At 44.7% G+C, this 10056-nt stretch overlaps 2 protein-coding genes across 4 annotated transcripts in view; both read right to left on the reverse strand.

The window, feature by feature from the left end:
* Nucleotides 1–1491: 1491 nt before the first annotated feature.
* On the reverse strand, nucleotides 1492–4851 carry LOC147244781 (melanoregulin). The gene is made up of 6 exons (XM_086184952.1): nucleotides 4698–4851; nucleotides 4392–4624; nucleotides 4124–4286; nucleotides 3319–3409; nucleotides 3085–3248; nucleotides 1492–2290 (listed from the first exon to the last, which is right to left on the reverse strand). Exons 2-6 carry the CDS (start codon nucleotides 4475–4477, stop codon nucleotides 2087–2089), a joined length of 708 nt encoding a protein of 235 aa, XP_086041078.1. The 5' UTR covers nucleotides 4478–4624; nucleotides 4698–4851; the 3' UTR covers nucleotides 1492–2086.
* A 1514-nt stretch (nucleotides 4852–6365) lies between these two features.
* stard3 (StAR related lipid transfer domain containing 3) overlaps nucleotides 6366–10056 on the reverse strand; it is a 9549-nt gene continuing 5858 nt past the window's right edge. For all 3 annotated transcript variants that reach the window (XM_086185509.1, XM_086185510.1, XM_086185511.1), the window contains exons 11-15: nucleotides 9650–9745; nucleotides 9470–9549; nucleotides 9267–9371; nucleotides 9068–9161; nucleotides 6366–8250 (exon numbers count right to left, since the gene is read on the reverse strand). In XM_086185509.1, the coding sequence (XP_086041635.1) occupies nucleotides 8128–8250; nucleotides 9068–9161; nucleotides 9267–9371; nucleotides 9470–9549; nucleotides 9650–9745 (498 nt within the window). In that variant the 3' untranslated portion in view covers nucleotides 6366–8127. The remainder of the gene's footprint in view (nucleotides 8251–9067; nucleotides 9162–9266; nucleotides 9372–9469; nucleotides 9550–9649; nucleotides 9746–10056) is intronic.

The following is a 10056-nucleotide window of genomic DNA, read 5'->3' on the forward strand; positions in this document are numbered from 1 at the left end:
GAGTTTAGATTTGGTGTATAATAGTTTGGTCACACAGCTTTTTGTTAAATCCTGCTGACAGTCAAAAAAAAAGACACACCACCAAGATCATGACCTCCTTGGTGGGTCCCAATCAGTCCGTGAGCCCCAGCAGACATTCTGCTATTGACATTTGGGAGTGAACATTCCTTTGAGAGCTCCAAGGAAGTCTTTTTCTTCACCTTGAACAGAAGGAGAAGTTGTTAAAGAGTTGCAGAGGTTTGTGGAGAGGTTGTTGTTGCCGAGGCAAACTTGTCTCTGGATCATGTCTGTCATGACTGGAGGAGGAAGACACATCAAACGGGCGTTCAAGCACAGCTGAACCAACCGGCCTCGCGGCATTGGACATGAAGACTCTCAGTCGGCCACATGGTGTAATTAGGAAAATGGGCTTATGGCTCTGCTACTAATGCAAGAGCAGGGTGACGTTTGTCCAAAATTTCTGACATATTTGAAATGCATCAGCTGGTCATTAGCAGCAAATGGGAGCGATCGCTCCCAGGCCCCTGACCGCCGGGCTCCCAGGACCCTGGGCTGAAAGCTGGAATTCAGGCCAAATTAGAGGTGAGTTGTGTGACTCAAAAAGTCCGTCAGGAACTGGCTCATATTGGGCTGCGTAGTCATACATTTAATTCATATGTTGCAACATTCCTGATAGAACTGGGCTCCTCCTTCATTGGGGCGAGGTTATATTTTGTAAAAATATTACTATTCTTTGAAAGTATTACTGCTGTAAATCAAAATATCATATCCATTCCAACGAAATGAGATTTTAGAAGGCTCTCAATGACACCCCCCAAAGGTGTGATATTAGATTTGCCCCCACTTTGGAGTAAGAAGAATGCAAGGCAAAGTTATTTATTCTGATTTGATTTAAGGTTTGATTGTATTTATAAAGCCCAGAATAATAAATAACTGTTTGCCTCGGGAGGCTTTATAACACTTACACTCACTCACTCACTGTCTTTCTCACTCTCTCTCTCTCTCTCACACACACACACACACACGCACACGCACACACACTCTTTAGTTGGAGCTCAATATCAGCAGCACAAGTGTTTCCAGCTACTGTAGTTGTATATCTATGCACAGGAAGGCCAGCAGATATCACCAGCGTCTCTCTCTCTTATGTAACAACAACAACAACAACAACCAGCAGCTGATCACCAAAACAGCATCCCAGCGGGATGATCGGACACCGGACAGGCCCCACCAGACCGGGCTTTGTGGTATGCATGCAGGTCATAGAGGAAGCCAGCCACGGGTGCACAGCCGGCAGGCCACGTGAGGCCACAGGAGCTGACTGAGGAGCCTTGTGTTGCTCCTCTGCTTCGCTCCCATATCTGTTGAATCGCCAAACATTCACAGAGCCTATTCTATTTCAATTTCAGGCTTCTGATAGCAATGCAAATTCTCATTTCATTCTCTGCCTGGAGATGACCTCAACACGTAACGTTGTGCACATGATAGGATTCAAGCTGCAGCTTTATTTCATCACAACACCAGAATACAGCCTGTCACATGACATTTAGAATTCTATCACAATTTCATCATGATTTAGGTGAAAAATGACACCTACATCTCATTGTCACACACACACACACACACAACCATTTCAGACCAACGTACCATACTCACTGTCATTTCCATTTGCTATTTCATTAAAATTTTTGCGTCTTACACATTTGTGCGGGTCTGAAATCATGCCAGCGAGCTATTCATTTGAGGTTTTACTAGTCATGTGATAGCAGTCATGTGACCGAATGAACAGAGTGCTGATAATCACAGGACAAAAGAGGAAGGAACATTGGTACCCTGAAGGTTCACAACAGCAGAACAATGAACAGGCAGTTAGAGAAGACAAGAAAAAATAAGCAGGAACAGAAGGACTTCTGAGCCCGACCACAGAGAAGATGATTAAAGACAAAATTTTGGGAATTGAGGAGGAAAATGTTCAGCCTAAAACTTCCAAGAAACACCAGGATCATGGATCTCGATCATCTAAGTCTCCAGCTTTGATGACTACTGCCCCCTGCCTCATGTCTGTTGCAACTGCAGCTAGTAGATCTCAACCTGTGTCACTCAAGTTTTCATCTTCTCTCCCACTCTCTTCCTCATCTCCTCCTCCGTTCATGGCTTCCACCCGGGCCAGCAGCAGAGGCAGGTTAATGCCGAGCCCCGGCGTCTCCTCGTCAGAATCATCTCTGGGAGGATAGAAGCGCTTTGCCTTTGCGAGGAAATCCTCGCCGATGTCTAGATACAGGAGACGATCCTGTGAAGGAAAAGGAAAATGGTTGGAGCAGCGTCACAGCGACGACTGGAATAACGGCGTTAAAGGGGCAGCCTTTGCTGTGTTTAAAGTTCCTCTTTTAGTTTTTAATTTACTTGGCACTCAAAAATAGAGGCACCAGAATGTAGTACAAACACTTGTTCGCTGGAGGGGGTACCCTTTCAAAAAATAATTACTGTTCACTTAACTTGGTACCCTTATACCCCCTGATAGACGAAAGGTGCTTTCCCAGCCTGGTGAAGACTAATATTTTACTTTGAGGTAATACTTTGAAAAACTCAAGTTTTATTTGCAAGTGCTTGAAGAGTAACAATACCTTCGTTATTCCAGGGAATGGTCGTGTACTTTGAACTTCATTATGTCACATTTGCCATCCCAATTATCAGGCTACCAATGTGAGGCCTCAGAGGAATGGAGGTGTGCCTCCCCGCCACCGATTTCGGGTAGATCAAAATTCATCCTGAGTTCATCTCATGTTTAAGGAAAGTCGTAACTTCCAAATTCCAGACGAACGACATATTCCCAGCTAGTATTTGAGTTGGACAACCTCCCCTCCCTGTTCAGCCTTTTTAGACGTATGTGGTCTTGTGTGCTGATGGAAGCGGCTCCGAGAACGGCTTGGCTTTAGGAAAGCGCCCCTAGCTTGGAATACCTGGAAGGTGGGACCCCACGTGCAGGGTTATTTTAGTTTAAAGAAGCCTCCCACCACCACCCACGGCCGTGATGCAACCTCAGCTCCAGGTCACGCCACCATCACACAATTCCTGCTCTCTCACCAGGATGAAGAGATATCTCTCCGGAGGTGGCTCTCTGCTGCTGAAGACGGACGTCTCTGTGTGGAGCGTGTGAAGCATAGCACGGGCTGCTGTGGCGTCCCTCATGCGGTCATGTGACGCCCCAGCAGACACCGTCAGCAGGGAGTCGGCCTCCGCCATGAAACCTACGAAGGAGAAATTAATCATTGGATAATGTAACGACAATCTTACTCCCACGTCATCTGTGAAGCCCACCGAGGTTCTCCAGGATTGTCCTCCATTTGTCTCGGACCTCTCGGCGTGTGTCTCTCATGGCCTCGATGTCAACACTCAGGCGGCGGTAGCCCTAGAAAAGCATGACGGAGATTATGGCATCTGGAATTTGGCCTTATTTTGTCTCATTCATGTCCTGTGGATCTCACACTTTTTAATCTCTCCCGCCTGCTCACTGCACTCTTTTGCCAACAGAAAGAATCATAAATTTCATTGTGCCTTTGAGTGATTTAGATTTATTTAAATAAACTGCACCATCAACATCAACTAGTGTACTTAAGGTCACAGAGAAACTAATAATTCATTCTCACGTAACAAAAGCATCTGGGCCTGTTAAAAGAGTGGAGCCTGATAGTCGCACAGGCCTGAGCTGTTTTATTTCACTCGATTTCTTTTCATTTCATTTATTTATTCAAACTGGTTAAAATAACAAACCAAAACTGAAAGAAATATTAAAAACTAAATTATCAGGCAGCAAGTTGAAAAGAAAATCAGTTCCAAAGTTAAAACTGGTTCAAAAGTGAGTCGGATGAAGGAGACTAGCTTGATTAGTCCTCGCCCCTTTCTCGTGAGTTGCTATAAATTCCACATTTTGATTATATTAAGTTTTTGTAGTTTATCATTTGTACTTTTATAGTTCAGTTATACTTTTCTCTCATGCGCTCAATAAAATCTATGCAAAGACAGATTGTATCCCTGTTAAAGCTGGATGAATGTGATCAAATGAAATCGTTTTCTCCACTCAGAGTTTCAGGTTGAGAACCCTTTTTTCAGGTCTAGAACCCACCGAGGAGCCCATGCGGGTCTTGTTCCGGGCCTGTAGCAGGGAGTAAAGGGCTCGGTCGTCCTCTCTCTCAGAGTGGCTGGGATCTCCTGGCTCGCTCCACAGGTTGGTCTCTTCATCACGCCGTTTCTGGACTTCACGGTTGAAATACTCCAACGGATCCTGACTGTGTGAGCAGCCAACACACACACACACACACACACACACACACACACAAGCTTCACTCCAGCACACTGTGGGTTTTAGTCCAAATAGTACAGTACACACTTACGGTATTAAAGGTTGCTTTTCATCCTCGTCCTCTTCATCGGCGGTGACGCAACAGCAGCAGCAGAATTTCAGAAAAGCTGAACCCATTTATTTTGTAGAGTCAAAAGTCTGATAATCCAGAGGGAAGTTGACTGGTTCTCCAAAAGCAGAACAACGTCCCTGGATTCTTCCGGGTACCCAGCTTCACAGTCTGTGGTCCCTCTAGGGTTCTTAGCAGCCTCTGGTCTTCACACCCTATTCAAAAAGAAAAAAAAAAAATTCAAGAACAGGATAAAACAAAAGTCATCGAGACCCCTAAAGACTCTACCTAATTCTTATTTTCCCATTCTCCAGGGTCCCAGCACAGCTCCACATGCAGGAGGTCCTCCAGTTCTGTCCCAGTAGAGGAGCCCAGGCAGGAGGGAGTCCAAGATCTGCTGCTTCTCATCACACGGAAGACAATAAGTGCAGTGAAATATTCGCTTTCTCGTGAATTTAAAACACACACACACATCCTAATATACACACACCCATTGCCCCGGAACTCAGTCACAGCACTATCATGTGAGTGGCAGCATCTTCTGTCCTCAGCATTGTGTTTTGCATCAGAGGACAACACATCTTTTCTTCTTCTGTAAGCCTGATAACACATTCTTGATCCATTTCATCACGTAGCCTCTACCTATTGTCAATATTCAACCATTAATCTCAGACAAAGTATGACAGCGCTTACTTTGTTGTGTCAGCACTCGAGAAGCCACAACGTGTGTGGATTTTCTTTTATTTTTGAAGTTTTTTTCTTCCTCTTTTTGTGAGCAAAGTTCAGACAAAGGCTTGTGAGCATTGATGCAATGGGATAACAAGCGTGTTGTGAGGGGGGTGGCATCCAGACTCCGCTTAATTCTATGCTTCAGTCTTTCCTGAAGTGGTAGGGGTGTCATGCATGTGACATAGGCTCAAGTCAGTCAAGTCACACGGTGCAAAGGTTCGTGCCATAAACACCCCGAGGCTTCAATGGTGCTGACTTGAGAACATGTTAAGTAACAAAGAGTCAGTGTCTCCCGCTGTTAATGAAGATAAACAATTAAAAATACATTAAATGTCCAGCATTTAAAACCCATGACAAAAGTATTGTGAATTAACGAGTTTAGCCCCTCTGAATAATATTAGATCATGAGATTATCACTGAGGTAAATGAAGACTACAAAAAGTTTAAAATCGGTTAGCTTAGCTTTGATGTTTTGGACAGTAATTGCGAGACACGGGTTCATAAAGGCAATTTTTCATGTGATTTAGTTGGGTGTTTTTTTTTCCCAAGGGTTTGTGAATTCTATTTTATGGAGCTACTTCATTTGTTTCCATGTCCTCTGAAAACGTTCCATCCGTATCTCGTGCTGCCTGTACGTCGCGGGCTTCCGTAGCTCCTCCCCTAACGGAGATCCACACGTTGCTGGGGAAACCTACTCGACGCCGTTGCGTTATTCCTCTGTTTTCTTGTGGAAAAAAAAACGAACTGAACGCTGTATAATGTCGTACCGCCCAATTAACTGGAGTTTTAATTGTTTTTTTAACGGTCATTTTAAGCTTTCCTGGAATTTCCGTTTGCTTTTTGCGGTAGATTTGTGGTCACCGGCGACCCGCATCACGTGACAGGGGGCGACACTGTTTGCATGTGTTTGGGCAGGTGTTTTTTTCTCTCACAGCCTCCTTGATGATCACTCATTTCACTACCTGCAGCTCTCCGCCGGGATATCACGCTCTCCTCTTTACTCAGAAACGCGTGATATTCAACCAGAACATGTAGATCTTGAACCCGCTACGTCAGAATCTTAAAGACGTCATTTCCGTTCATTTTCCATGAGCAGGGAAACATTTTTCATGACCACAGGTATTATAAAGATGCATTAAATGGGGGGGGGGGGGTTAGAGGAATGATGTTGACAGGATATAAAATAGAAAGTGTGAAGGGAGGGATTTTTGTCATAATTTCATTTTATTAGACATGACAGGTTAAGACTATAAAAAATGTTGGTCAGTATTCCTGCCATGACTTTAAATGAACATGTTTGATAAATGATCCATACTTCTGACACATATTGTAAAACAAATACAACAGTAAACACTACAGGCAGGACTCGTGCATACCGTGCAACATGAGTCAATTAAAATAAACGCCAACAAGAAGGCTGATGTGTACGATAAGGCACAAAACCGTTGATATATTTCATTCATTCTCTTTTTACATTCCCTCTGTACTACTGTAGCCATCAGTCCTGATAAACGTCACGAATCGTGTGTTTATGACGGGAATCACTTCATCCTGGTGTGAAAAAGTCCAAACGCCTCAAGGCTGCGTGGTTCATGTGATGCTGTTAATGTGATGTCCAGGTCGCACAATCGCTCCCTTCCGAAGAGGAAGAGTTGAAGAAGGGGGGGGGGGGGTGCGAGGTACATCAACGTAACATCGAAGGAAACTAAACAAGCTGGAAGTGAATTTTTTCCCCCTTAAAAAAAAAAAAAATCATTCAGTGTCGAACATCAGGGCCTGGAGGCAAAGAGATGCTTATCAATGCAGGGTGATAATAAAAATCAAGTCTGCTGTGTTACTGCACGTGTTGAGGTTACTGGCACTGAGGAGGCCCGCTTCATTTTATATTTTTCATTTACTGTGGAAATTCCATCTGCAACGCTCATAAAGCTGCCCCTGATCTCGCTCGTTTGACCCCTGGCTGCTGGAAGAGCGTCTAAAGTAGGACATGAGCCACACAGTGGTTCGCCAGCGACACTCTTGACTGACAGGGCATCATTAAGATGGCAATGCCTGCCTAGTACACTGATGGCTGTAGTTTTAGCTCACGCAACTGCGAAATACCATGCATTCATACTTTTATATATTATATATGCAACTTTCTTATTCTGATATTAGCAGTCATTTTCAAGCAAAACATGGAAGTTGCCGGCTTCAAAAATGTGGCAGATGTGCTGGTTTTTCCTTGTTTGAAATAAACTGAATATATTCAAGTTTCCTAACTGTTAAACAAACAAGACTTTTTTTTTTTTTTTTGGTAAATTGTGACGATACTTCTTTTTTCTGAACCGTTTCCCGACGCTCTACGGCGCACATGGCGTATTGATGATGTAAATAATTCCTTAGTTCCAGCCTGAGGCGCTGTGATCAGTGGTGACTCCCTCTTGTGGCGATTAAGGCAGTAAAAGTGACTTCTTTCCCCATCCATCACAGTGCTGACCAGGAAAAGAGTTTGTTTTCAGGTGTGTTTGTGTGTGTGTATGTGTGTGTGTGTGTGTGTTGGGGGGGGGGGGGGTCAGGGTCTGTGCAGTGGAAAATTCACAGAGAAAATAAAAAACCAAAATGAACCACATCAACAAGGATGGGTGCAGTAAGATAAGGCTCAGAGAGACAGCTGCTTGGTGGACTTCAGTCATGCTGCTGCATCGGTTCATGAACAGCCGAGGAGGAGGCCCTCGCGGGGAGATTTGTTCGTTTTTACTTCGCCTTTAGGTCCAAACGCAGGACGAAGAGCGTGACTGTTGAGTGAGGGTGAGGAGGAACGTCATTCTCGCATCTCCTATGCTTACAGAAGAAGTCTTTACAGTCACGCTAGCACGTTCCTTCCACCTCTGTGCCTCAGGAGGGCGCCACTCACTAAAAATAAAATAGTGAATTTACAAAAAAAAAAGAAGAAGCAGAAGTGACATCTCCCGCCCCAGTATGGCACAGACAGGACATCTCTCTGGTTTTAGCTGAGGTGGTGGGAGCGGAGAGAAGGCCGCAGGTCAGCAATGCGTTGGCGTAGATGGTTCATGAATTCAAACATGGTGGCAGCCAGGCTCTGGTGGATGAGGTAGCGAGGCAGTCGGCCCTTGCAACACCAAACAAAGGCACTGTTAATAATTCCTCTTCTTTTCATGATGCACTTAAAGGTTTATTTTTGATGATTCTATCATGGGTTTATTTTTCAGTTTGATCTGTATCACCACGTAAAGTCTGTCCTCTGGGCTGCAGCACCAGCGCCCTCTGCTGCTCAGACTGGTAAGTACAGCTAAGTAGTCTGCCGGTGCCCGAGGAAGTGAGAGTAACACACTGTTCTTACAATTAAAAGAGGAAAGACTTGAACGTGAGTCAGGAGGGACAGATGATTCAGATGAGGTGAAGCAAACCACTAATAAGAGAAAAATGTAACAGCTCATTCCTGGACCTGGGCGGAGAGGAACAGATACTCGATTTAGAAAGAGGAGAAGCATGAAGATGTGGTGTAGCATTCGTCATGCCAGTGACTATCTGCAGCCATCACAGCTCTGTTCATGTATTCTAATACAGTTTTACACTATCAGCTGGTGTCAAACTGACCGGCGTAGAATCTCGTAGTCGTAGTAGTATGACAAGGAAGTAGCAAGACAAGCCAGCTTTTGAGTCATAGGAGCTCCAACTACATAGGAACAGATGCACGGAGCTTACGGCAGAAAATGAAGTGCCAATTTCTCTTTATCTGCAAGTCAGAGTGACCATCAAACTCTTAAAGCTAAAAATTTTGAAATAATGTTGCTTCAAATGCAGACACTTTTTCATGACACTGTTGGACAACCTCTATTGTACAATGAAAACATCCTAATTCTCTTCATCTTAGAGAAGAAGTGCCAGCTCATCCCAGTACTGGAAAGGCAGCCTGATGTTCTCACCTTCAGGTCTGTGTTGAGGACCCAGATGAAGGTGCAGATGGACGGATTACTGCTGGATTTGAGGACCACAAATCCTCCAGGACCATTCTCTCCCCTGAGCCCGCCAGTAGAGACAGGAAACAAGTTAGAACGCTGAAACGTACAAACCTCAACTTGTATCAGATCAACTCGACGACTTCTCTCGGAGATGTGGTCTGACCTGACGTAGCGACCGCTCGGAGGTTTGGCATTGTGGTCGGTTGCCATGCCAGCAGACAGGTAGCAGTCTCGTTTGCGTTCTACCCGTCGGACATTAACAAAGTCCCTGACGAAAGAAAAATTAATTACTCAATTTCATTTCAGATCAGCAGGGGGCACAAGCGGACAGGATTACTGAACACTGCCACAGTGCGTCTGCTGTACCTGGCAGACACGACTCCTCCCGCCGCCCCAGCAGAGACATCGTACGACACGAGCGTGTTGTCATCAACCCTCTGGAGGACCTGAGGAGCCAGACAGCAAACGTAGGTAGACTTTATCACATCAGGATCTTCAGGAGAAGAAAACAAAAAAAAACCACAAGGACAAAATCAAAGTTGTCACCTGGCAGGCAGTAATGGTCCGGTTCCACAGGACCATCTTCTCCGGCTGCAGGATCACCTCCTGATAGACCAGCTCAGCAGCACACTGCATGAAGGCCTGAGGAGACAAAACAAACAGCTGTTTGTCATGTTAACCAGAACCGATTAGCTCCGCCACGCCAGTTCTGCCTGGCAGCAGAAGTACGCATACATGCCTGCATTTGATTCTGAAGAAATCTTGCAGAAACTAAAGGGACGACTCTGTAATTACTTCTCCTCTATTTAGATTATGACTGAGATTATTCAAGTTAATTTAAGAACTAGCATATGGCCCTAGCAGGGGTCTGAATTTCTACTTTCTGCTTTGTTCTGAGAGTTTAAAATCCACTGAAGTGATATTAAAATTTATAAATAAATATAAACATCCCC

The sequence above is a fragment of the Aulostomus chinensis genome, chromosome 18, assembly GCF_037954235.1.
Source record: "Aulostomus chinensis isolate RoL2024-O1b breed Wild chromosome 18, RoL_Achi_v1.0, whole genome shotgun sequence".
Taxonomy (NCBI): Eukaryota; Metazoa; Chordata; class Actinopteri; order Syngnathiformes; family Aulostomidae; genus Aulostomus; species Aulostomus chinensis.

Coding starts and splice junctions, on each gene's coding strand:
- LOC147244781 (XM_086184952.1), bottom strand. CDS start 4,477: ATGGGTTCAGCTTTTCTGAAATTCTGCTGCTGCTGTTGCGTCACCGCC. Junction 4,287..4,391: donor GAAAAGCAACCTTTAATACC/GTAAGTGTGTAC, acceptor CTGCTCACACAG/TCAGGATCCGTTGGAGTATT. Junction 3,249..3,318: donor GACAATCCTGGAGAACCTCG/GTGGGCTTCACA, acceptor TCTCCTTCGTAG/GTTTCATGGCGGAGGCCGAC.